This window comes from Oncorhynchus mykiss, chromosome 3 (assembly GCF_057628025.1).
Source record: "Oncorhynchus mykiss isolate SJ-2025 chromosome 3, ASM5762802v1, whole genome shotgun sequence".
NCBI lineage: Eukaryota > Metazoa > Chordata > Actinopteri > Salmoniformes > Salmonidae > Oncorhynchus > Oncorhynchus mykiss.
In genome coordinates this window covers 96,372,997-96,399,859 of record NC_143024.1, presented here as the reverse complement: position 1 = coordinate 96,399,859, position 26,863 = coordinate 96,372,997, and the positions used below count along the sequence as shown (strand labels likewise).

Here is a 26,863-nt window from a genome sequence, read left to right as displayed (position 1 = left end):
AGATAGACCCCTGTCCTATGGGTCATTCTGGTCCACGCTACAGAAACAGGAGATAGACCCCTGTCCTATGGGTCATTCTGGTCCACGTTACAGAAACAGGAGATAGACCCCTGTCCTATGGGCCGTTCTGGTCCACGTTACAGAAACAGGAGATAGACCCCTGTCCTATGGGTCATTCTGGTCCACACTACAGAAACAGGAGATAGACCTCTGTCCTATGGGTCATTCTGGTCCACGCTACAGAAACAGGAGATAGACCTCTGTCCTATGGGTCATTCTGGTCCACACTACAGAAACAGGAGATAGACCCCTGTCCTATGGGCCATTCTGGTCCACACTACAGAAACAGGAGATAGACCTCTGTCCTATGGGTCATTCTGGTCCACGCTACAGAAACAGGAGATAGACCCCTGTCCTATGGGTCATTCTGGTCCACGCTACAGAAACAGGAGATAGACCCCTGTCCTATGGGTCATTCTGGTCCACACTACAGAAACAGGAGATAGACCCCTGTCCTATGGGTCATTCTGACTGTCTCACACTACAGAAACAGGAGATAGACCCCTGTCCTATGGGTCATTCTGGTCCACGCTACAGAAACAGGAGATAGACCCCTGTCCTATGGGTCATTCTGGTCCACGTTACAGAAACAGGAGATAGACCCCTGTCCTATGGGTCATTCTGGTCCACACTACAGAAACAGGAGATAGACCGCTGTCCTATGGGCCGTTCTGGTCCACACTACAGAAACAGGAGATAGACCTCTGTCCTATGGGTCGTTCTAGTCCACACTACAGAACAGGAAATAGACCCCTGTCCTATGGGCCGTTCTGACTATCTCACATTACAGAAACAGGAGATAGACCCCTGTCCTATGGGTCGTTCTGACTGTCTCACACTACAGAAACAGGAGATAGACCTCTGTCCTATGGGTCATTCTGGTCCACGCTACAGAAACAGGAGATAGACCTCTGTCCTATGGGTCATTCTGGTCCACACTACAGAAACAGGAGATAGACCCCTGTCCTGTGGGTCATTCTGGTCCACACTACAGAAACAGGAGATAGACCTCTGTCCTATGGGTCATTCTGGTCCACGCTACAGAAACAGGAGATAGACCCCTGTCCTATGGGTCATTCTGGTCCACGCTACAGAAACAGGAGATAGACCTCTGTCCTATGGGTCATTCTGGTCCACACTACAGAAACAGGAGATAGACCCCTGTCCTATGGGTCGTTCTGACTGTCTCACACTACAGAAACAGGAGATAGACCCTTGTCCTATGGGTCGTTCTAGTCCACACTACAGAACAGGAGATAGACCCCTGTCCTATGGGTCATTCTGGTCCACGCTACAGAAACAGGAGATAGACCCCTGTCCTATGGGTCATTCTGGTCCACGCTACAGAAACAGGAGATAGACCCCTGTCCTATGGGTCGTTCTGGTCCACACTACAGAAACAGGAGATAGACCTCTGTCCTATGGGTCGTTCTAGTCCACACTACAGAACAGGAGATAGACCCCTGTCCTATGGGCCGTTCTGACTGTCTCACACTACAGAAACAGGAGATAGACCCCTGTCCTATGGGCCGTTCTGACTGTCTCACACTACAGAAACAGGAGATAGACCCCTGTCCTATGGGTCGTTCTAGTCCACACTACAGAAACAGGAGATAGACCCCTGTCCTATGGGCCGTTCGGACTGTCTCACACTACAGAAACAGGAGATGGACTCCTGTCCTATGGGTCGTTCTGGTCCACACTACAGAAACAGGAGATAGACCCCTGTCCTATGGGTCGTTCTGACTGTCTCACACTACAGAAACAGGAGATAGACCTCTGTCCTATGGGTCATTCTGGTCCACGCTACAGAAACAGGAGATAGACCTCTGTCCTATGGGTCATTCTGGTCCACACTACAGAAACAGGAGATAGACCCCTGTCCTATGGGTCATTCTGGTCCACACTACAGAAACAGGAGATAGACCTCTGTCCTATGGGTCATTCTGGTCCACGCTACAGAAACAGGAGATAGACCCCTGTCCTATGGGTCATTCTGGTCCACGCTACAGAAACAGGAGATAGACCCCTGTCCTATGGGTCATTCTGGTCCACGTTACAGAAACAGGAGATAGACCCCTGTCCTATGGGCCGTTCTGGTCCACGTTACAGAAACAGGAGATAGACCCCTGTCCTATGGGTCATTCTGGTCCACACTACAGAAACAGGAGATAGACCTCTGTCCTATGGGTCATTCTGGTCCACGCTACAGAAACAGGAGATAGACCTCTGTCCTATGGGTCATTCTGGTCCACACTACAGAAACAGGAGATAGACCCCTGTCCTATGGGCCATTCTGGTCCACACTACAGAAACAGGAGATAGACCTCTGTCCTATGGGTCATTCTGGTCCACGCTACAGAAACAGGAGATAGACCCCTGTCCTATGGGTCATTCTGGTCCACGCTACAGAAACAGGAGATAGACCCCTGTCCTATGGGTCATTCTGGTCCACACTACAGAAACAGGAGATAGACCCCTGTCCTATGGGTCATTCTGACTGTCTCACACTACAGAAACAGGAGATAGACCCCTGTCCTATGGGTCATTCTGGTCCACGCTACAGAAACAGGAGATAGACCCCTGTCCTATGGGTCATTCTGGTCCACGTTACAGAAACAGGAGATAGACCCCTGTCCTATGGGTCATTCTGGTCCACGCTACAGAACAGGAGATAGACCCCTGTCCTATGGGTAATTCTGGTCCACGCTACAGAACAGGAGATAGACCCCTGTCCTATGGGTCATTCTGGTCCACACTACAGAAACAGGAGATAGACCTCTGTCCTATGGGCCGTTCGGACTGTCTCACACTACAGAAACAGGAGATAGACTCCTGTCCTATGGGTCGTTCTGGTCCACACTACAGAAACAGGAGATAGACCCCTGTCCTATGGGTCGTTCTGACTGGCTCACACTACAGAAACAGGAGATAGACCCCTGTCCTATGGGTCATTCTGGTCCACACTACAGAACAGGAGATAGACCCCTGTCCTATGGGCCGTTCTGACTGTCTCACACTACAGAAACAGGAGATAGACTCCTGTCCTATGGGTCATTCTGGTCCACACTACAGAAACAGGAGATAGACCCCTGTCCTATGGGTCATTCTGGTCCACACTACAGAAACAGGAGATAGACCCCTGTCCTATGGGCCGTTCGGACTGTCTCACACTACAGAAACAGGAGATAGACCCCTGTCCTATGGGTCGTTCTGGTCCACACTACAGAAACAGGAGATAGACCTCTGTTCTATGGGTCGTTCTAGTCCACACTACAGAACAGGAGATAGACCCCTGTCCTATGGGCCGTTCTGACTGTCTCACACTACAGAAACAGGAGATAGACCCCTGTCCTATGGGCCGTTCTGGTCCACACTACAGAAACAGGAGATAGACCCCTGTCCTATGGGCCGTTCTGACTGTCTCACACTACAGAAACAGGAGATAGACCCCTGTCCTATGGGTTGTTCTAGTCCACACTACAGAACAGGAGATAGACCCCTGTCCTATGGGCCGTTCTGACTGTCTCACACTACAGAAACAGGAGATAGACCCCTGTCCTATGGGTCGTTCGGACTGTCTCACACTACAGAAACAGGAGATAGACCGCTGTCCTATGGGTCATTCGGACTGTCTCACACTACAGAAACAGGAGATAGACCGCTGTCCTATGGGTCGTTCGGACTGTCTCACACTACAGAAACAGGAGATAGACCGCTGTCCTATGGGTCGTTCTGGCCCACACTACAGAAACAGGAGATAGACCCCTGTCCTATGGGCCGTTCTGACTGTCTCACACTACAGAACAGGAGATAGACCCCTGTCCTATGGGCCGTTCTGACTGTCTCACACTACAGAAACAGGAGATAGACCCCTGTCCTATGGGCCGTTCTGGTCCACACTACAGAAACAGGAGATAGACCCCTGTCCTATGGGCCGTTCGGACTGTCTCACACTACAGAAACAGGAGATAGACCGCTGTCCTATGGGTCGTTCTGGCCCACACTACAGAAACAGGAGATAGACCTCTGTCCTATGGGTCATTCTGGTCCACGCTACAGAAACAGGAGACAGACCCCTGTCCTATGGGTCGTTCTGACTGGCTCACACTACAGAAACAGGAGATAGACCCCTGTCCTATGGGTCATTCTGGTCCACACTACAGAACAGGAGATAGACCCCTGTCCTATGGGCCGTTCTGACTGTCTCACACTACAGAAACAGGAGATAGACTCCTGTCCTATGGGTCATTCTGGTCCACACTACAGAAACAGGAGATAGACCCCTGTCCTATGGGTCATTCTGGTCCACACTACAGAAACAGGAGATAGACCCCTGTCCTATGGGTCGTTCTGGTCCACACTACAGAAACAGGAGATAGACCTCTGTTCTATGGGTCGTTCTAGTCCACACTACAGAACAGGAGATAGACCCCTGTCCTATGGGCCGTTCTGACTGTCTCACACTACAGAAACAGGAGATAGACCCCTGTCCTATGTGTCGTTCTGGTCCACACTACAGAAACAGGAGATAGACCTCTGTTCTATGGGTCGTTCTAGTCCACACTACAGAACAGGAGATAGACCCCTGTCCTATGGGCCGTTCTGACTGTCTCACACTACAGAAACAGGAGATAGACCGCTGTTCTATGGGTCGTTCTGGTCCACACTACAGAAACAGGAGATAGACCTCTGTCCTATGGGTCGTTCTGACTGTCTCACACTACAGAAACAGGAGATAGACCCCTGTCCTATGGGCCGTTCTGGTCCACACTACAGAAACAGGAGATAGACCCCTGTCCTATGGGCCGTTCTGACTGTCTCACACTACAGAAACAGGAGATAGACCCCTGTCCTATGGGTCGTTCTAGTCCACACTACAGAACAGGAGATAGACCCCTGTCCTATGGGCCGTTCTGACTGTCTCACACTACAGAAACAGGAGATAGACCCCTGTCCTATGGGTCGTTCGGACTGTCTCACACTACAGAAACAGGAGATAGACCGCTGTCCTATGGGTCATTCGGACTGTCTCACACTACAGAAACAGGAGATAGACCGCTGTCCTATGGGTCGTTCGGACTGTCTCACACTACAGAAACAGGAGATAGACCGCTGTCCTATGGGTCGTTCTGGCCCACACTACAGAAACAGGAGATAGACCCCTGTCCTATGGGCCGTTCTGACTGTCTCATACTACAGAACAGGAGATAGACCCCTGTCCTATGGGCCGTTCTGACTGTCTCACACTACAGAAACAGGAGATAGACCCCTGTCCTATGGGCCGTTCTGGTCCACACTACAGAAACAGGAGATAGACCCCTGTCCTATGGGCCGTTCGGACTGTCTCACACTACAGAAACAGGAGATAGACCGCTGTCCTATGGGTCGTTCTGGCCCACACTACAGAAACAGGAGATAGACCTCTGTCCTATGGGTCATTCTGGTCCACGCTACAGAAACAGGAGACAGACCCCTGTCCTATGGGCCGTTCTGACTGTCTCACACTACAGAAACAGGAGATAGACCCCTGTCCTATGGGTCGTTCTGACTGTCTCACACTACAGAAACAGGAGATAGACCTCTGTCCTATGGGCCGTTCTGACTGTCTCACACTACAGAAACAGGAGATAGACCCCTGTCCTATGGGTCATTCTGGTCCACACTACAGAACAGGAGATAGACCCCTGTCCTATGGGTCGTTCTAGTCCACACTACAGAACAGGAGATAGACCCCTGTCCTATGGGCCGTTCTGACTGTCTCACACTACAGAAACAGGAGATAGACCCCTGTCCTATGGGTCATTCTGGTCCACACTACAGAACAGGAGATAGACCCCTGTCCTATGGGTCATTCTGGTCCACGTTACAGAAACAGGAGATAGACCCCTGTCCTATGGGTCATTCTGGTCCACACTACAGAAACAGGAGATAGACCCCTGTCCTATGGGTCATTCTGGTCCACACTACAGAACAGGAGATAGACCCCTGTCCTATGGGTCATTCTGGTCCACGTTACAGAAACAGGAGATAGACCCCTGTCCTATGGGCCGTTCTGGTCCACACTACAGAAACAGGAGATAGACCCCTGTCCTATGGGTCGTTCTAGTCCACACTACAGAACAGGAGATAGACCCCTGTCCTATGGGTCATTCTGACTGTCTCACACTACAGAAACAGGAGATAGGCCCCTGTCCTATGGGTCGTTCTGACTGGCTCACACTACAGAAACAGGAGATAGACTCCTGCCCTATGGGTCGTTCTGGTCCACACTACAGAAACAGGAGATAGACCCCTGTCCTATGGGTCATTCTGGTCCACGCTACAGAAACAGGAGATAGACCCCTGTCCTATGGGTCATTCTGGTCCACGCTACAGAAACAGGAGATAGACCCCTGTCCTATGGGTCGTTCTGGTCCACACTACAGAAACAGGAGATAGACCTCTGTCCTATGGGTCGTTCTAGTCCACACTACAGAACAGGAGATAGACCCCTGTCCTATGGGCCGTTCTGACTGTCTCACACTACAGAAACAGGAGATAGACCCCTGTCCTATGGGCCGTTCTGACTGGCTCACACTACAGAAACAGGAGATAGACCCCTGTCCTATGGGCCGTTCTGACTGTGTCACACTACAGAAACAGGAGATAGACCCCTGTCCTATGGGTCATTCTGGTCCACGCTACAGAAACAGGAGATAGACCCCTGTCCTATGGGTCATTCTGGTCCACGTTACAGAAACAGGAGATAGACCCCTGTCCTATGGGCCGTTCGGACTGTCTCACACTACAGAAACAGGAGATAGACTCCTGTCCTATGGGTCGTTCTGGTCCACACTACAGAACAGGAGATAGACCCCTGTCCTATGGGTCGTTCTGGTCCACACTACAGAAACAGGAGATAGACCCCTGTCCTATGGGTCGTTCTGACTGGCTCACACTACAGAAACAGGAGATAGACCCCTGTCCTATGGGTCATTCTGGTCCACACTACAGAACAGGAGATAGACCCCTGTCCTATGGGCCGTTCTGACTGTCTCACACTACAGAAACAGGAGATAGACCCCTGTCCTATGGGTCGTTCTGGTCCACACTACAGAACAGGAGATAGACCCCTGTCCTATGGGTCGTTCTGGTCCACACTACAGAACAGGAGATAGACCCCTGTCCTATGGGTCATTCTGGTCCACGTTACAGAAACAGGAGATAGACCCCTGTCCTATGGGCCGTTCGGACTGTCTCACACTACAGAAACAGGAGATAGACCCCTGTCCTATGGGTCGTTCTGGTCCACACTACAGAACAGGAGATAGACCCCTGTCCTATGGGCCGTTCTGACTGTCTCACACTACAGAAACAGGAGATAGACCCCTGTCCTATGGGTCGTTCTGACTATCTCACATTACAGAAACAGGAGATAGACCCCTGTCCTATGGGCCGTTCTGACTGTCTCACACTACAGAAACAGGAGATAGACCGCTGTTCTATGGGTCGTTCTGGTCCACACTACAGAAACAGGAGATAGACCTCTGTTCTATGGGTCGTTCGGACTGTCTCACACTACAGAAACAGGAGATAGACCGCTGTCCTATGGGTCGTTCTGGCCCACACTACAGAAACAGGAGATAGACCCCTGTCCTATGGGCCGTTCGGACTGTCTCACACTACAGAAACAGGAGATAGACCGCTGTCCTATGGGTCGTTCTGGCCCACACTACAGAAACAGGAGATAGACCTCTGTCCTATGGGTCATTCTGGTCCACGCTACAGAAACAGGAGACAGACCCCTGTCCTATGGGCCGTTCTGAATGTCTCACACTACAGAAACAGGAGATAGACCCCTGTCCTATGGGTCATTCTGGTCCACACTACAGAACAGGAGATAGACCCCTGTCCTATGGGCCGTTCTGACTGTCTCACACTACAGAAACAGGAGATAGACCCCTGTCCTATGGGTCATTCTGGTCCACACTACAGAACAGGAGATAGACCCCTGTCCTATGGGCCGTTCTGACTGTCTCACACTACAGAAACAGGAGACAGACCCCTGTCCTATGGGTCGTTCTGACTGGCTCACACTACAGAAACAGGAGATAGACCCCTGTCCTATGGGTCATTCTGGTCCACACTACAGAACAGGAGATAGACCCCTGTCCTATGGGCCGTTCTGACTGTCTCACACTACAGAAACAGGAGATAGACTCCTGTCCTATGGGTCATTCTGGTCCACACTACAGAAACAGGAGATAGACCCCTGTCCTATGGGTCGTTCTGACTGTCTCACACTACAGAAACAGGAGATAGAACCCTGTCCTATGGGTCGTTCTGGTCCACACTACAGAACAGGAGATAGACCCCTGTCCTATGGGTCATTCTAGTCCACACTACAGAAACAGGAGATAGACCCCTGTCCTATGGGTCGTTCTAGTCCACACTACAGAAACAGGAGATAGACCCCTGTCCTATGGGCCGTTCGACTGTCTCACACTACAGAAACAGGAGATAGACCCCTGTCCTATGGGTCGTTCTGGTCCACACTACAGAAACAGGAGATAGACCTCTGTTCTATGGGTCGTTCTAGTCCACACTACAGAACAGGAGATAGACCCCTGTCCTATGGGCCGTTCTGACTGTCTCACACTACAGAAACAGGAGATAGACCGCTGTTCTATGGGTCGTTCTGGTCCACACTACAGAAACAGGAGATAGACCCCTGTCCTATGGGCCGTTCTGACTGTCTCACACTACAGAAACAGGAGATAGACCGCTGTTCTATGGGTCGTTCTGGTCCACACTACAGAAACAGGAGATAGACCTCTGTCCTATGGGTCGTTCTGACTGTCTCACACTACAGAAACAGGAGATAGACCCCTGTCCTATGGGCCGTTCTGGTCCACACTACAGAAACAGGAGATAGACCCCTGTCCTATGGGCCGTTCTGACTGTCTCACACTACAGAAACAGGAGATAGACCCCTGTCCTATGGGTCGTTCTAGTCCACACTACAGAAACAGGAGATAGACCTCTGTCCTATGGGTCGTTCTGACTGTCTCACACTACAGAAACAGGAGATAGACCTCTGTCCTATGGGTCGTTCTGACTGTCTCACACTACAGAAACAGGAGATAGACCCCTGTCCTATGGGTCGTTCTAGTCCACACTACAGAACAGGAGATAGACCCCTGTCCTATGGGCCGTTCTGACTGTCTCACACTACAGAAACAGGAGATAGACCCCTGTCCTATGGGTCGTTCGGACTGTCTCACACTACAGAAACAGGAGATAGACCGCTGTCCTATGGGTCGTTCGGACTGTCTCACACTACAGAAACAGGAGATAGACCGCTGTCCTATGGGTCGTTCGGACTGTCTCACACTACAGAAACAGGAGATAGACCGCTGTCCTATGGGTCGTTCTGGCCCACACTACAGAAACAGGAGATAGACCCCTGTCCTATGGGCCGTTCTGACTGTCTCACACTACAGAACAGGAGATAGACCCCTGTCCTATGGGCCGTTCGGACTGTCTCACACTACAGAAACAGGAGATAGACCGCTGTCCTATGGGTCGTTCTGGCCCACACTACAGAAACAGGAGATAGACCTCTGTCCTATGGGTCATTCTGGTCCACGCTACAGAAACAGGAGACAGACCCCTGTCCTATGGGCCGTTCTGACTGTCTCACACTACAGAAACAGGAGATAGACCCCTGTCCTATGGGTCGTTCTGACTGTCTCACACTACAGAAACAGGAGATAGACCCCTGTCCTATGGGTCATTCTGGTCCACACTACAGAAACAGGAGATAGACCCCTGTCCTATGGGTCATTCTGGTCCACGTTACAGAAACAGGAGATAGACCCCTGTCCTATGGGTCATTCTGGTCCACACTACAGAAACAGGAGATAGACCCCTGTCCTATGGGTCATTCTGACTGTCTCACACTACAGAAACAGGAGATAGACCCCTGTCCTATGGGTCATTCTGGTCCACGTTACAGAAACAGGAGATAGACCCCTGTCCTATGGGCCGTTCTGGTCCACACTACAGAAACAGGAGATAGACCCCTGTCCTATGGGTCGTTCTAGTCCACACTACAGAACAGGAGATAGACCCCTGTCCTATGGGTCGTTCTGGTCCACACTACAGAAACAGGAGATAGACCTCTGTCCTATGGGTCGTTCTAGTCCACACTACAGAACAGGAGATAGACCCCTGTCCTATGGGCCGTTCTGACTGTCTCACACTACAGAAACAGGAGATAGACCCCTGTCCTATGGGCCGTTCTGACTGTCTCACACTACAGAAACAGGAGATAGACTCCTGCCCTATGGGTCGTTCTGGTCCACACTACAGAAACAGGAGATAGACCCCTGTCCTATGGGTCATTCTGGTCCACGCTACAGAAACAGGAGATAGACCCCTGTCCTATGGGTCATTCTGGTCCACGCTACAGAAACAGGAGATAGACCCCTGTCCTATGGGTCGTTCTGGTCCACACTACAGAAACAGGAGATAGACCTCTGTCCTATGGGTCGTTCTAGTCCACACTACAGAACAGGAGATAGACCCCTGTCCTATGGGCCGTTCTGACTGTCTCACACTACAGAAACAGGAGATAGACCCCTGTCCTATGGGCCGTTCTGACTGGCTCACACTACAGAAACAGGAGATAGACCCCTGTCCTATGGGCCGTTCTGGTCCACACTACATAAACAGGAGATAGACCCCTGTCCTATGGGCCGTTCTGGTCCACACTACAGAAACAGGAGATAGACTCCTGTCCTATGGGTCGTTCTAGTCCACACTACAGAACAGGAGATAGACCCCTGTCCTATGGGCCGTTCTGACTGTCTCACACTACAGAAACAGGAGATAGACCCCTGTCCTATGGGTCATTCTGGTCCACGCTACAGAAACAGGAGATAGACCCCTGTCCTATGGGTCATTCTGGTCCATGTTACAGAAACAGGAGATAGACCCCTGTCCTATGGGCCGTTCGGACTGTCTCACACTACAGAAACAGGAGATAGACTCCTGTCCTATGGGTCGTTCTGGTCCACACTACAGAAACAGGAGATAGACCCCTGTCCTATGGGTCGTTCTGACTGGCTCACACTACAGAAACAGGAGATAGACCCCTGTCCTATGGGTCATTCTGGTCCACACTACAGAACAGGAGATAGACCCCTGTCCTATGGGCCGTTCTGACTGTCTCACACTACAGAAACAGGAGATAGACTCCTGTCCTATGGGTCATTCTGGTCCACACTACAGAACAGGAGATAGACCCCTGTCCTATGGGTCATTCTGGTCCACACTACAGAACAGGAGATAGACCCCTGTCCTATGGGCCGTTCGGACTGTCTCACACTACAGAAACAGGAGATAGACCCCTGTCCTATGGGTCGTTCTGGTCCACACTACAGAAACAGGAGATAGACCTCTGTTCTATGGGTCGTTCTAGTCCACACTACAGAACAGGAGATAGACCCCTGTCCTATGGGCCGTTCTGACTGTCTCACACTACAGAAACAGGAGATAGACCCCTGTCCTATGGGTCGTTCTGACTATCTCACATTACAGAAACAGGAGATAGACCCCTGTCCTATGGGCCGTTCTGACTGTCTCACACTACAGAAACAGGAGATAGACCGCTGTTCTATGGGTCGTTCTGGTCCACACTACAGAAACAAGAGATAGACCTCTGTCCTATGGGTCGTTCTGACTGTCTCACACTACAGAAACAGGAGATAGACCCCTGTCCTATGGGCCGTTCTGGTCCACACTACAGAAACAGGAGATAGACCCCTGTCCTATGGGCCGTTCTGACTGTCTCACACTACAGAAACAGGAGATAGACCCCTGTCCTATGGGTCGTTCTAGTCCACACTACAGAACAGGAGATAGACCCCTGTCCTATGGGCCGTTCTGACTGTCTCACACTACAGAACAGGAGATAGACCCCTGTCCTATGGGTCGTTCGGACTGTCTCACACTACAGAAACAGGAGATAGACCCCTGTCCTATGGGCCGTTCGGACTGTCTCACACTACAGAAACAGGAGATAGACCCCTGTCCTATGGGTCGTTCTGGCCCACACTACAGAAACAGGAGATAGACCTCTGTCCTATGGGTCATTCTGGTCCACGCTACAGAAACAGGAGACAGACCCCTGTCCTATGGGCCGTTCTGACTGTCTCACACTACAGAAACAGGAGATAGACCCCTGTCCTATGGGTCGTTCTGACTGTCTCACACTACAGAAACAGGAGATAGACCCCTGTCCTATGGGTCATTCTGGTCCACACTACAGAAACAGGAGATAGACCCCTGTCCTATGGGTCATTCTGGTCCACACTACAGAACAGGAGATAGACCCCTGTCCTATGGGTCATTCTGACTGTCTCACACTACAGAAACAGGAGATAGACCCCTGTCCTATGGGTCATTCTGGTCCACACTACAGAACAGGAGATAGACCCCTGTCCTATGGGCCGTTCTGACTGTCTCACACTACAGAAACAGGAGATAGACCCCTGTCCTATGGGTCGTTCTGACTGGCTCACACTACAGAAACAGGAGATAGACTCCTGCCCTATGGGTCGTTCTGGTCCACACTACAGAAACAGGAGATAGACCCCTGCCCTATGGGTCATTCTGGTCCACGCTACAGAAACAGGAGATAGACCCCTGTCCTATGGGTCATTCTGGTCCACGCTACAGAAACAGGAGATAGACCCCTGTCCTATGGGTCGTTCTGGTCCACACTACAGAAACAGGAGATAGACCTCTGTCCTATGGGTCGTTCTAGTCCACACTACAGAACAGGAGATAGACCCCTGTCCTATGGGCCGTTCTGACTGTCTCACACTACAGAAACAGGAGATAGACCCCTGTCCTATGGGCCGTTCTGACTGGCTCACACTACAGAAACAGGAGATAGACCCCTGTCCTATGGGTCGTTCTGGTCCACACTACAGAAACAGGAGATAGACCTCTGTCCTATGGGTCGTTCTAGTCCACACTACAGAACAGGAGATAGACCCCTGTCCTATGGGCCGTTCTGACTGTCTCACACTACAGAAACAGGAGATAGACCGCTGTCCTATGGGTCGTTTTAGTCCACACTACAGAACAGGAGATAGACCCCTGTCCTATGGGTCATTCTGGTCCACACTACAGAAACAGGAGATAGACCCCTGTCCTATGGGTCGTTCTGGTCCACACTACAGAAACAGGAGATAGACCCCTGTCCTATGGGCCGTTCTGACTGTCTCACACTACAGAAACAGGAGATAGACCCCTGTCCTATGGGTCATTCTGGTCCACACTACAGAAACAGGAGATAGACCTCTGTCCTATGGGTCGTTCTGACTGTCTCACACTACAGAAACAGGAGATAGACGCCTGTCCTATGGGTCATTCTGGTCCACGCTACAGAACAGGAGATAGACCCCTGTCCTATGGGCCGTTCTGACTGTCTCACACTACAGAAACAGGAGATAGACCCATGTCCTATGGGTCATCTAGTCCACACTACAGAAACAGGAGATAGACCCCTGTCCTATGGGCCGTTCTGACTGTCTCACACTACAGAAACAGGAGATAGACCGCTGTCCTATGGGTCATTCTGGTCCACGCTACAGAAACAGGAGATAGACCTCTGTCCTATGGGTCGTTCTGGTCCACGCTACAGAAACAGGAGATAGACCTCTGTCCTATGGGTCGTTCTGGTCCACGCTACAGAAACAGGAGATAGACCTCTGTCCTATGGGTCGTTCTGGTCCACGCTACAGAAACAGGAGATAGACCCCTGTCCTATGGGCCGTTCAGACTGTCTCACACTACAGAAACAGGAGATAGACCCCTGTCCTATGGGTCATTCTGGTCCACGCTACAGAAACAGGAGATAGACCCCTGTCCTATGGGCCGTTCGGACTGTCTCACACTACAGAAACAGGAGATAGACCCCTGTCCTATGGGTCGTTCTGGTCCACGCTACAGAAACAGGAGATAGACCTCTGTCCTATGGGTCATTCTGGTCCACGCTACAGAAACAGGAGATAGACCCCTGTCCTATGGGCCGTTCAGACTGTCTCACACTACAGAAACAGGAGATAGACCCCTGTCCTATGGGTCATTCTGGTCCACACTACAGAAACAGGAGATAGACCCCTGTCCTATGGGCCGTTCGGACTGTCTCACACTACAGAAACAGGAGATAGACCCCTGTCCTATGGGTCGTTCTGGTCCACGCTACAGAAACAGGAGATAGACCTCTGTCCTATGGGTCATTCTGGTCCACACTACAGAAACAGGAGATAGACCTCTGTCCTATGGGTCGTTCTGGTCCACGCTACAGAAACAGGAGATAGACCCCTGTCCTATGGGTCATTCTGGTCCACACTACAGAAACAGGAGATAGACCCCTGTCCTATGGGCCGTTCTGACTATCTCACATTACAGAAACAGGAGATAGACCTCTGTCCTATGGGTCGTTCTGACTGTCTCACACTACAGAAACAGGAGATAGACCCCTGTCCTATGGGTCGTTCTGACTGGCTCACACTACAGAAACAGGAGATAGACTCCTGCCCTATGGGTCGTTCTGGTCCACACTACAGAAACAGGAGATAGACCCCTGTCCTATGGGCCGTTCTGACTGTCTCACACTACAGAAACAGGAGATAGAACCCTGTCCTATGGGTCATTCTGGTCCACACTACAGAAACAGGAGATAGACCTCTGTCCTATGGGTCATTCTGGTCCACGCTACAGAAACAGGAGATAGACCCCTGTCCTATGGGTCGTTCTGACTGTCTCACACTACAGAAACAGGAGATAGACCTCTGTCCTATGGGCCGTTCTGACTGTCTCACACTACAGAAACAGGAGATAGACCCCTGTCCTATGGGTCGTTCTGGTCCACACTACAGAAACAGGAGATAGACCTCTGTCCTATGGGTCATTCTGGTCCACACTACAGAAACAGGAGATAGACCCCTGTCCTATGGGTCATTCTGGTCCACACTACAGAAACAGGAGATAGACCCCTGTCCTATGGGTCGTTCTGGTCCACACTACAGAAACAGGAGATAGACCCCTGTCCTATGGGCCGTTCTGGTCCACACTACAGAAACAGGAGATAGACCCCTGTCCTATGGGCCGTTCTGACTATCTCACATTACAGAAACAGGAGATAGACCCCTGTCCTATGGGTCGTTCTGACTGTCTCACACTACAGAAACAGGAGATAGACCTCTGTCCTATGGATCATTCTGGTCCACACTACAGAAACAGGAGATAGACCCCTGTCCTATGGGTCGTTCTGACTGTCTCACACTACAGAAACAGGAGATAGACCCCTGTCCTATGGGTCGTTCTAGTCCACACTACAGAAACAGGAGATAGACCTCTGTCCTATGGGTCATTCTGGTCCACGCTACAGAAACAGGAGATAGACCCCTGTCCTATGGGTCGTTCTGGTCCACGTTACAGAAACAGGAGATAGACCCCTGTCCTATGGGTCATTCTGGTCCACACTACAGAACAGGAGATAGACCCCTGTCCTATGGGCCGTTCGGACTGTCTCACACTACAGAAACAGGAGATAGACCCCTGTCCTATGGGTCGTTCTGGTCCACACTACAGAAACAGGAGATAGACCTCTGTTCTATGGGTCGTTCTAGTCCACACTACAGAACAGGAGATAGACCCCTGTCCTATGGGCCGTTCTGACTGTCTCACACTACAGAAACAGGAGATAGACCCCTGTCCTATGGGTCGTTCTGACTATCTCACATTACAGAAACAGGAGATAGACCCCTGTCCTATGGGCCGTTCTGACTGTCTCACACTACAGAAACAGGAGATAGACCGCTGTTCTATGGGTCGTTCTGGTCCACACTACAGAAACAAGAGATAGACCTCTGTCCTATGGGTCGTTCTGACTGTCTCACACTACAGAAACAGGAGATAGACCCCTGTCCTATGGGCCGTTCTGGTCCACACTACAGAAACAGGAGATAGACCCCTGTCCTATGGGCCGTTCTGACTGTCTCACACTACAGAAACAGGAGATAGACCCCTGTCCTATGGGTCGTTCTAGTCCACACTACAGAACAGGAGATAGACCCCTGTCCTATGGGCCGTTCTGACTGTCTCACACTACAGAACAGGAGATAGACCCCTGTCCTATGGGTCGTTCGGACTGTCTCACACTACAGAAACAGGAGATAGACCCCTGTCCTATGGGCCGTTCGGACTGTCTCACACTACAGAAACAGGAGATAGACCCCTGTCCTATGGGTCGTTCTGGCCCACACTACAGAAACAGGAGATAGACCTCTGTCCTATGGGTCATTCTGGTCCACGCTACAGAAACAGGAGACAGACCCCTGTCCTATGGGCCGTTCTGACTGTCTCACACTACAGAAACAGGAGATAGACCCCTGTCCTATGGGTCGTTCTGACTGTCTCACACTACAGAAACAGGAGATAGACCCCTGTCCTATGGGTCATTCTGGTCCACACTACAGAAACAGGAGATAGACCCCTGTCCTATGGGTCATTCTGGTCCACACTACAGAACAGGAGATAGACCCCTGTCCTATGGGTCATTCTGACTGTCTCACACTACAGAAACAGGAGATAGACCCCTGTCCTATGGGTCATTCTGGTCCACACTACAGAACAGGAGATAGACCCCTGTCCTATGGGCCGTTCTGACTGTCTCACACTACAGAAACAGGAGATAGACCCCTGTCCTATGGGTCGTTCTGACTGGCTCACACTACAGAAACAGGAGATAGACTCCTGCCCTATGGGTCGTTCTGGTCCACACTACAGAAACAGGAGATAGACCCCTGCCCTATGGGTCATTCTGGTCCACGCTACAGAAACAGGAGATAGACCCCTGTCCTATGGGTCATTCTGGTCCACGCTACAGAAACAGGAGATAGACCCCTGTCCTATGGGTCGTTCTGGTCCACACTACAGAAACAGGAGATAGACCTCTGTCCTATGGGTCGTTCTAGTCCACACTACAGAACAGGAGATAGACCCCTGTCCTATGGGCCGTTCTGACTGTCTCACACTACAGAAACAGGAGATAGACCCCTGTCCTATGGGCCGTTCTGACTGGCTCACACTACAGAAACAGGACATAGACCCCTGTCCTATGGGTCGTTCTGGTCCACACTACAGAAACAGGAGATAGACCTCTGTCCTATGGGTCGTTCTAGTCCACACTACAGAACAGGAGATAGACCCCTGTCCTATGGGCCGTTCTGACTGTCTCACACTACAGAAACAGGAGATAGACCGCTGTCCTATGGGTCGTTTTAGTCCACACTACAGAACAGGAGATAGACCCCTGTCCTATGGGTCATTCTGGTCCACACTACAGAAACAGGAGATAGACCCCTGTCCTATGGGTCGTTCTGGTCCACACTACAGAAACAGGAGATAGACCCCTGTCCTATGGGCCGTTCTGACTGTCTCACACTACAGAAACAGGAGATAGACCCCTGTCCTATGGGTCATTCTGGTCCACACTACAGAAACAGGAGATAGACCTCTGTCCTATGGGTCGTTCTGACTGTCTCACACTACAGAAACAGGAGATAGACGCCTGTCCTATGGGTCATTCTGGTCCACGCTACAGAACAGGAGATAGACCCCTGTCCTATGGGCCGTTCTGACTGTCTCACACTACAGAAACAGGAGATAGACCCATGTCCTATGGGTCATCTAGTCCACACTACAGAAACAGGAGATAGACCCCTGTCCTATGGGCCGTTCTGACTGTCTCACACTACAGAAACAGGAGATAGACCGCTGTCCTATGGGTCATTCTGGTCCACGCTACAGAAACAGGAGATAGACCTCTGTCCTATGGGTCGTTCTGGTCCACGCTACAGAAACAGGAGATAGACCTCTGTCCTATGGGTCGTTCTGGTCCACGCTACAGAAACAGGAGATAGACCTCTGTCCTATGGGTCGTTCTGGTCCACGCTACAGAAACAGGAGATAGACCCCTGTCCTATGGGCCGTTCAGACTGTCTCACACTACAGAAACAGGAGATAGACCCCTGTCCTATGGGTCATTCTGGTCCACGCTACAGAAACAGGAGATAGACCCCTGTCCTATGGGCCGTTCGGACTGTCTCACACTACAGAAACAGGAGATAGACCCCTGTCCTATGGGTCGTTCTGGTCCACGCTACAGAAACAGGAGATAGACCTCTGTCCTATGGGTCATTCTGGTCCACGCTACAGAAACAGGAGATAGACCCCTGTCCTATGGGCCGTTCAGACTGTCTCACACTACAGAAACAGGAGATAGACCCCTGTCCTATGGGTCATTCTGGTCCACACTACAGAAACAGGAGATAGACCCCTGTCCTATGGGCCGTTCGGACTGTCTCACACTACAGAAACAGAAGATAGACCCCTGTCCTATGGGTCGTTCTGGTCCACGCTACAGAAACAGGAGATAGACCTCTGTCCTATGGGTCATTCTGGTCCACACTACAGAAACAGGAGATAGACCTCTGTCCTATGGGTCGTTCTGGTCCACGCTACAGAAACAGGAGATAGACCCCTGTCCTATGGGTCATTCTGGTCCACACTACAGAAACAGGAGATAGACCCCTGTCCTATGGGCCGTTCTGACTATCTCACATTACAGAAACAGGAGATAGACCTCTGTCCTATGGGTCGTTCTGACTGTCTCACACTACAGAAACAGGAGATAGACCCCTGTCCTATGGGTCGTTCTGACTGGCTCACACTACAGAAACAGGAGATAGACTCCTGCCCTATGGGTCGTTCTGGTCCACACTACAGAAACAGGAGATAGACCCCTGTCCTATGGGCCGTTCTGACTGTCTCACACTACAGAAACAGGAGATAGAACCCTGTCCTATGGGTCATTCTGGTCCACACTACAGAAACAGGAGATAGACCTCTGTCCTATGGGTCATTCTGGTCCACGCTACAGAAACAGGAGATAGACCCCTGTCCTATGGGTCGTTCTGACTGTCTCACACTACAGAAACAGGAGATAGACCTCTGTCCTATGGGCCGTTCTGACTGTCTCACACTACAGAAACAGGAGATAGACCCCTGTCCTATGGGTCGTTCTGGTCCACACTACAGAAACAGGAGATAGACCTCTGTCCTATGGGTCATTCTGGTCCACACTACAGAAACAGGAGATAGACCCCTGTCCTATGGGTCATTCTGGTCCACACTACAGAAACAGGAGATAGACCCCTGTCCTATGGGTCGTTCTGGTCCACACTACAGAAACAGGAGATAGACCCCTGTCCTATGGGCCGTTCTGGTCCACACTACAGAAACAGGAGATAGACCCCTGTCCTATGGGCCGTTCTGACTATCTCACATTACAGAAACAGGAGATAGACCCCTGTCCTATGGGTCGTTCTGACTGTCTCACACTACAGAAACAGGAGATAGACCTCTGTCCTATGGATCATTCTGGTCCACACTACAGAAACAGGAGATAGACCCCTGTCCTATGGGTCGTTCTGACTGTCTCACACTACAGAAACAGGAGATAGACCCCTGTCCTATGGGTCGTTCTAGTCCACACTACAGAAACAGGAGATAGACCTCTGTCCTATGGGTCATTCTGGTCCACGCTACAGAAACAGGAGATAGACCCCTGTCCTATGGGTCGTTCTGGTCCACGTTACAGAAACAGGAGATAGACCCCTGTCCTATGGGTCGTTCTGACTGGCTCACACTACAGAAACAGGAGATAGACTCCTGCCCTATGGGTCGTTCTGGTCCACACTACAGAAACAGGAGATAGACCTCTGTCCTATGGGTCGTTCTAGTCCACACTACAGAACAGGAGATAGACCCCTGTCCTATGGGCCGTTCTGACTGTCTCACACTACAGAAACAGGAGATAGACCCCTGTCCTATGGGTCATTCTGGTCCACACTACAGAAACAGGAGATAGACCCCTGTCCTATGGGCCATTCTGGTCCACACTACAGAAACAGGAGATAGACCCCTGTCCTATGGGCCGTTCTGGTCCACACTACAGAAACAGGAGATAGACCTCTGTCCTATGGGTCGTTCTGACTGTCTCACACTACAGAAACAGGAGATAGACCTCTGTCCTATGGGTCATTCTGGTCCACACTACAGAAACAGGAGATAGACCCCTGTCCTATGGGTCATTCTGGTCCACACTACAGAAACAGGAGATAGACCCCTGTCCTATGGGCCGTTCTGGTCCACACTACAGAAACAGGAGATAGACCTCTGTCCTATGGGTCATTCTGGTCCACACTACAGAAACAGGAGATAGACCCCTGCCCTATGGGTCGTTCTGGTCCACACTACAGAAACAGGAGATAGACCCCTGTCCTATGGGTCGTTCTGGTCCACACTACAGAAACAGGAGATAGACCTCTGTCCTATGGGTCGTTCTAGTCCACACTACAGAACAGGAGATAGACCCCTGTCCTATGGGCCGTTCTGACTGTCTCACACTACAGAAACAGGAGATAGACCGCTGTCCTATGGGTCGTTCTGGTCCACACTACAGAAACAGGAGATAGACCCCTGTCCTATTGGTCGTTCTAGTCCACACTACAGAAACAGGAGATAGACCCCTGTCCTATGGGCCGTTCTGACTGTCTCACACTACAGAAACAGGAGATAGACCCCTGTCCTATGGGTCATTCTGGTCCACACTACAGAAACAGGAGATAGACCCCTGTCCTATGGGCCGTTCTGGTCCACACTACAGAAACAGGAGATAGACCTCTGTCCTATGGGTCATTCTGGTCCACACTACAGAAACAGGAGATAGACCCCTGCCCTATGGGTCGTTCTGGTCCACACTACAGAAACAGGAGATAGACCCCTGTCCTATGGGTCGTTCTAGTCCACACTACAGAAACAGGAGATAGACCTCTGTCCTATGGGTCGTTCTAGTCCACACTACAGAACAGGAGATAGACCTCTGTCCTATGGGCCGTTCTGACTGTCTCACACTACAGAAACAGGAGATAGACCGCTGTCCTATGGGTCGTTCTGGTCCACACTACAGAAACAGGAGATAGACCTCTGTCCTATTGGTCGTTCTAGTCCACACTACAGAAACAGGAGATAGACCCCTGTCCTATGGGCCGTTCTGACTGTCTCACACTACAGAAACAGGAGATAGACCCCTGTCCTATGGGTCATTCTGGTCCACGCTACAGAACAGGAGATAGACCCCTGTCCTATGGGTCATTCTGGTCCACACTACAGAAACAGGAGATAGACCCCTGTCCTATGGGCCGTTCTGGCTCGGACATGGCTTACTTATAGTGAAACCAAAAGCGTATGACAAAAATGTATTTAGACAGAAAAGTCTATTAGTTTCTGTTATCACCTGTCCGTGAGGTGGATCTCCAGGGAGGTGTCTTGTACTCTCTACCCTCCAAAGAGGCTCTGTCTCTGGGATGGGACTCCTCTGAACCCTGGGTGTCTCAACCATGACCTGAAACTTCACTCCCCTCAGTAGCCTAGCCTCCTGCTCCTGCAAACCTTTTAGAAACAACAATAACAGCAACAACAACAACAACAAACAAACAACTAGATCATTTAAACGTTGACCTGTTGTTCTTGATTGATGACATTACATGACATAATGAATGAATGCTACCACTGATAGATAACAATTAAAATAGAAGAGCCTTGCTCCACACCACTCTGACATGCTGTGTACACAAACGGTGTGACGTCTCCTGTGGTTTAAAAAACAACGGCTCAAAAGAAGGTCATGAGCATGGCGCATGGCCAAGGGTTGTGGGTTCAATTCCCGGAGGCACCCATATGGGGGTTGTGGGTTCAATTCCCGGAGGCACCCATATGGGTGTTGTGGAGTCACCCATATGGGGGTTGTGGGTTCGATTCCCGGAGGCACCCATATGGGTGTTGTGGAGTCACCCATATGGGGGTTGTGGGTTCGATTCCCGGAGTCACCCATATGGGGGTTGTGGGTTCAATTCCCGGAGGCACCCATATGGGAGGTGTGGGTTCGATTCCCGGAGTCACCCATGTGGGGGTTGTAGAGTCACCCATATTGGGGTTGTGGAGTCACCCATATGGGGGTTGTAGAGTCACCCATATGGGGGTTGTGGAGTCACCCATATGGGGGTTGTGGAATCACCCATATGGGGGTTGTGGAGTCACCCATATGGGGGTTGTGGAATCTCCCATATGGGGGTTGTGGAATCACCCATATGGGGGTTGTGGAATCACCCATATGGGGGTTGTGGAATCACCCATATGGGGGTTGTATCCTCGTATCCTCATGACGTCTCGACCTCGCACTAACACATCACAGGGAGTGTCTTCTAAAACCTAGCAGCACTTCCTTCTCTAAAATACCTCCCGTTAACTCACAGGTGAGTCCCAATAACATCTCGTTCCTCTCTCTCTGAAGTGTGTCTTATTAAAGTTCAGACTGTTGTCCCTGTCCTTCAGTCTAACCTTCTGGCTGTTGTCCCTGTCCTTCAGTCTAACTTTCTGGCTGTTGTCCCTGTCCTTCAGTACTAACCTTCTGACTGTTGTCCCTGTCCTTCAGTCGAACCTTCTGGCTGTTGTCCCTGTCCTTCAGTACTAACCTTCTGGCTGTTGTCCCTGTCCTTCAGTACTAACCTTCCCACTGTTGTCCCTGTCATTCAGTACTAACCTTCCCACTGTTGTCCCTGTCCTTCAGTACTAACCTTCCCACTGTTGTCCCTGTTCCTTCAGTACTAACCTTCTGGCTGTTGTCCCTGTCCTTCAGTGCTAACCTCCTGGCTGTTGTCCCTGTCCTTCAGTACTAACCTTCTGGCTGTTGTCCCTGTCCTTCAGTCTAACCTTCTGACTGTTGTCCCTGTCCTTCAGTACTAACCTTCTGGCTGTTGTCCCTGTCCTTCAGTCTAACCTTCTGGCTGTTGTCCCTGTCCTTCAGTACTAACCTTCTGGCTGTTGTCTCTGTCCTTCAGTCTAACCTTCTGGTTGTTGTCCCTGTCCTTCAGTACTAACCTTCTGGCTGTTGTCCCTGTCCTTCAGTACTAACTTTCTGGCTGTTGTCCCTGTCCTTCAGTACTAACCTTCTGGCTGTTGTCCCTGTCCTTCAGTACTAACTTTCTGGCTGTTGTCCCTGTCCTTCAGTCTAACCTTCCCACTGTTGTCCCTGTACTTCAGTACTAACCCTAATTTTCCCACTGTTTTCCCTGTCCTTCGGTACTAACCTTCTGACTGTTGTCCCTGTCCATCAGTACTAACCTTCCCACTGTTGTCCCTGTCCTTCAGTACTAACCTTCCCACTGTTGCCCCTGTCCTTCAGTACTAACCTTCTGACTGTTGTCCCTGTCCATCAGTACTAACCTTCCCACTGTTGTCTCTGGCCTTCAGTACTAACCTTCCCACTGTTGTCCCTGGCCTTCAGTACTAACCTTCCGAATGTTGTCCCTGTGCTTCAGTACTAACCTTCTGACTGTTGTCCCTGTCCTTCAGTACTAACCTTCCCACTGTTGTCCCTGTCCTTCAGTACTAACCTTCCCACTGTTGCCCCTGTCCTTCAGTACTAACCTTCTGACTGTTGTCCCTGTCCATCAGTACTAACCTTCCCACTGTTGTCCCTGTCCTTCAGTACTAACCTTCCCACTGTTGTCCCTGGCCTTCAGTACTAACCTTCCGACTGTTGTCCCTGTCCTTCAGTACTAACCTTCTGACTGTTGTCCCTGTCCATCAGTACTAACCTTCCGACTGTTGTCCCTGTCCTTCATTACTAACCTTCCAACTGTTGTCCCTGTCCTTCATTACTAACCTTCCCACTGTTGTCCCTGTCCTTCAGTACTAACCCTCTGACTGTTGTCCCTGTCCTTCAGTACTAACCTTCCCACTGTTGTCCCTGTCCTTCAGTACTAACCTTCCGACTGTTGTCCCTGTCCTTCAGTACTAACATTCTGACTGTTGTCCCTGTCCTTCAGTACTAATCTTCCCACTGTTGTCCCTATCCTTCAGTACTAACCTTCTGACTGTTGTCCCTGTCCTTCAGTACTAACCTTCCCACTGTTGTCCTGTCCTTCAGTACTAACCACCATGCTTGTTCCCTTCATTCACCTCAATCCCTTTAAAATCAGTGAAGGGAAGTGACCAAGTACGCACTTTTGGACGAAGGAAAGATAATTGTGACAGTATGTTGGTCAACATGCTGAGTTTACCTGATGCTGGATTAGATATGTCTCTTGTGTAGCAGTTCACCTCTGGTATAGGTGGTAAAGGAACTTGAGGTTGCCTGTAGGGATTGTGGGAGACTGCCAGGCCAGGCCTGGGGAGGTAAAGGCCACCTGTAGCTGGAGTGGGGCGTGGGGTCTTGACATGGCCCCTACACAGCTCTGGATCATCTGGTTGAACAGAGGCAAGCGATGGACAGGAAAAGTCTTATTTTTCAGTGAACTACTCATAGACATGCTGAGCCCGTTTATATTCAGACTTTCATCACAACTGCCATTATTGACAGAAGGTGGACATACAGACACGTTTCATGTTCCCCTATTATGCCTGTTACCTTTGACCTTTGGCCTGTCCTGCGTGTTACCTGTAAGCTGCTCCAGGTGGGTGGGAGCTGCCTGGGGGTTCCAGGTAGACCTGAAGGGAGTCCAACCCTTGGTGGGGTGTCTGGAGTAGGAGGGCTTGATGGGAGGATAGTAGGTCTCATGACTGGAGGGGAGGGGGAGGACAGGCTGGTTGGTGTCTTTGCCTTCTCCTTCCTCACGAAGCTGAGGGAGAGACAGAGACAAACCATTATTAATGAGAATCATAACAGATGCATTATAACAAATGCTACAACACCTTAGATAATTCCCAGTGTAGGAAAAGGGCTTTAGCAATATGTTTAGCCTGTCAGAGGTAAAAAATTAACTACAGACAGAAAGCTGCTATATATGGCCGTGTCCTGCCACAGTTCAAATATGGGTTGTTTCTGAATGGGTGTGTTTTTTCAAATTTGATTTCACCTTTATTTAACCAGGTAGACCAGATCACCTTTATTTAACCAGGTAGGCCAGTTGAGAACAAGTTCTCATTTACAACTGTGACCTGGCCAAGATAAAGCAAAGCAGTGCGACGAGATTATTCCGTTTGAATTGATGGACAATGTGAAACTAAATTATCCAAGCCAGCACAGAACGTTTCTGGTTGGCCCGACAGTGTGAATCAGGGACCAGACGTCTCCTTTTGGCTGATCTCTACCCCCTTGTTGCCCCAAACTCTTCCTATTGGCTGAGCTCTACCTGCTTTTTCCCATAAGCCAGTATGGCTCCCGTCAGGTCCCGCAGAGTGTTCAGCTGGAGCTCCACTTCCTGTCTGGAATGTTGGGAGGCATGCCCCTTCCTGATGTCCTCTGACACTGAGGGGCATGATGACAGAAACGATGACGTCATGGCCATTTCCTGGTAGTATAAGAAGAGCGGTCCCTGTCTTGTGCTGTAGGTTTTAGGGAGCGCTGGCTCCTCCCCGCCCAGCAGACGGCCACTCTTAGATAAGCGGAGCAGGGGGGGCTGAGACTTCCAATGATAGTAGTCCTAAGTAGAAAGAAAACATTTGTATTGTCAACACTTTATCATAACTTCCACATGTCATTGTTATTTGAGTCTTCAATAAATTCATCAACTCACTTTAAGGGGTAACACTTTAATTAAAGCCTGCAGATATAATGCTTTATAATGTGCTATAACTTGCTTTCTGACTGAATGAAGTGTAAAAGGACCTGAAATTTACCTTAGGTTCGAAGTAGACTTCCAGGCGTCCATCTTGACTACCCAGATGAGACTGGACAACATGACCACAGCCTCGACTGAGTAGCGATAGAGCAATATCTTTCATGACTAAAACCCTGCTGCTTCTTAAAACACTAAGGAATAACAGTTAGATACGGTCCTCTCAGACAAATCCTGCTCCAGATACGGTCCTCTCAGACAAATCCTGCTCCAGACACTGTCCTCTCAGACAAATCCTACTCCAGACACTGTCCTCTCAGACAAATCCTGCTCTAGACACTGTCCTCTCAGACAAATCCTGCTCCAGACACTGTCCTTTCAGACAAATCCTGTTTTAGATTACTGTCCTCTGAGACAAATCCTGTTCTAGATACTGTCCTCTCAGACAAATCCTGCTCCAAACACTGTCCTATCAGACAAGTCCTGCTCTTTCGTAGAAGAAAGATCCTCAGGAGAGCAGTTTCATTCCCCTGTCTCTATAAAACAAACAAAAACAAGTATGTAATTTTACTAAAAATAACATTAAATCAAACATTTCAAAGCATAAAAACTTAAAGGAAAATGCTCTCTTCTAGGAGCTTTGTACCATTCTGCTGTGGCATTAAAATAGAACTGACTGAATTTGTTAACTGGTGAATGTGAGTCGTCAAAAGCGAATAGCCTCTCTGCCCCTCTGTGTCTGTCTGTCCTTAATGCTTGTGTTTGCCGAGTTGCTGTTGCTAAGTGTTGCTAGGTGCTCTAGAGTTTATCTCTGTACAGGCAGAGCTCAAACACTGAGTTTCTGTTGCCGTGGTTGCAACTCAGATATTACCCCCTCCCTTCCTGTCTGACCAACAGCCCTAACCACCTTCACCCATCCTGAAACAGTAACACGACAAAGGAGAGACCCAGGCATCTGAAATGGCACCCTATTCCCTAGATAGTTCACTACTTGGAGCTCTGGTCATAAGTAGTGCACTATAGAGGAAAGGGGGCCATTTTGTATCTAGTTTCAC

General features: G+C 50.3%; 1 protein-coding gene across 3 annotated transcripts in view; it reads right to left on the bottom strand.

The window, feature by feature from the left end:
• The window catches only part of kiaa2012 (KIAA2012 ortholog), an 81,755-nt gene extending 55,187 nt beyond the window's left edge, over positions 1-26,568 (bottom strand). For all 3 annotated transcript variants that reach the window (XM_090230752.1, XM_036975361.2, XM_036975360.2), the window contains exons 1-5: positions 25,870-26,568; positions 25,383-25,673; positions 24,689-24,869; positions 24,312-24,494; positions 21,485-21,639 (exon numbers count right to left, since the gene is read on the bottom strand). In XM_090230752.1, the coding sequence (XP_090086878.1) occupies positions 21,485-21,639; positions 24,312-24,494; positions 24,689-24,869; positions 25,383-25,673; positions 25,870-25,974 (915 nt within the window). In that variant the 5' untranslated portion in view covers positions 25,975-26,568. The remainder of the gene's footprint in view (positions 1-21,484; positions 21,640-24,311; positions 24,495-24,688; positions 24,870-25,382; positions 25,674-25,869) is intronic.
• Positions 26,569-26,863: the final 295 nt, after the last annotated feature.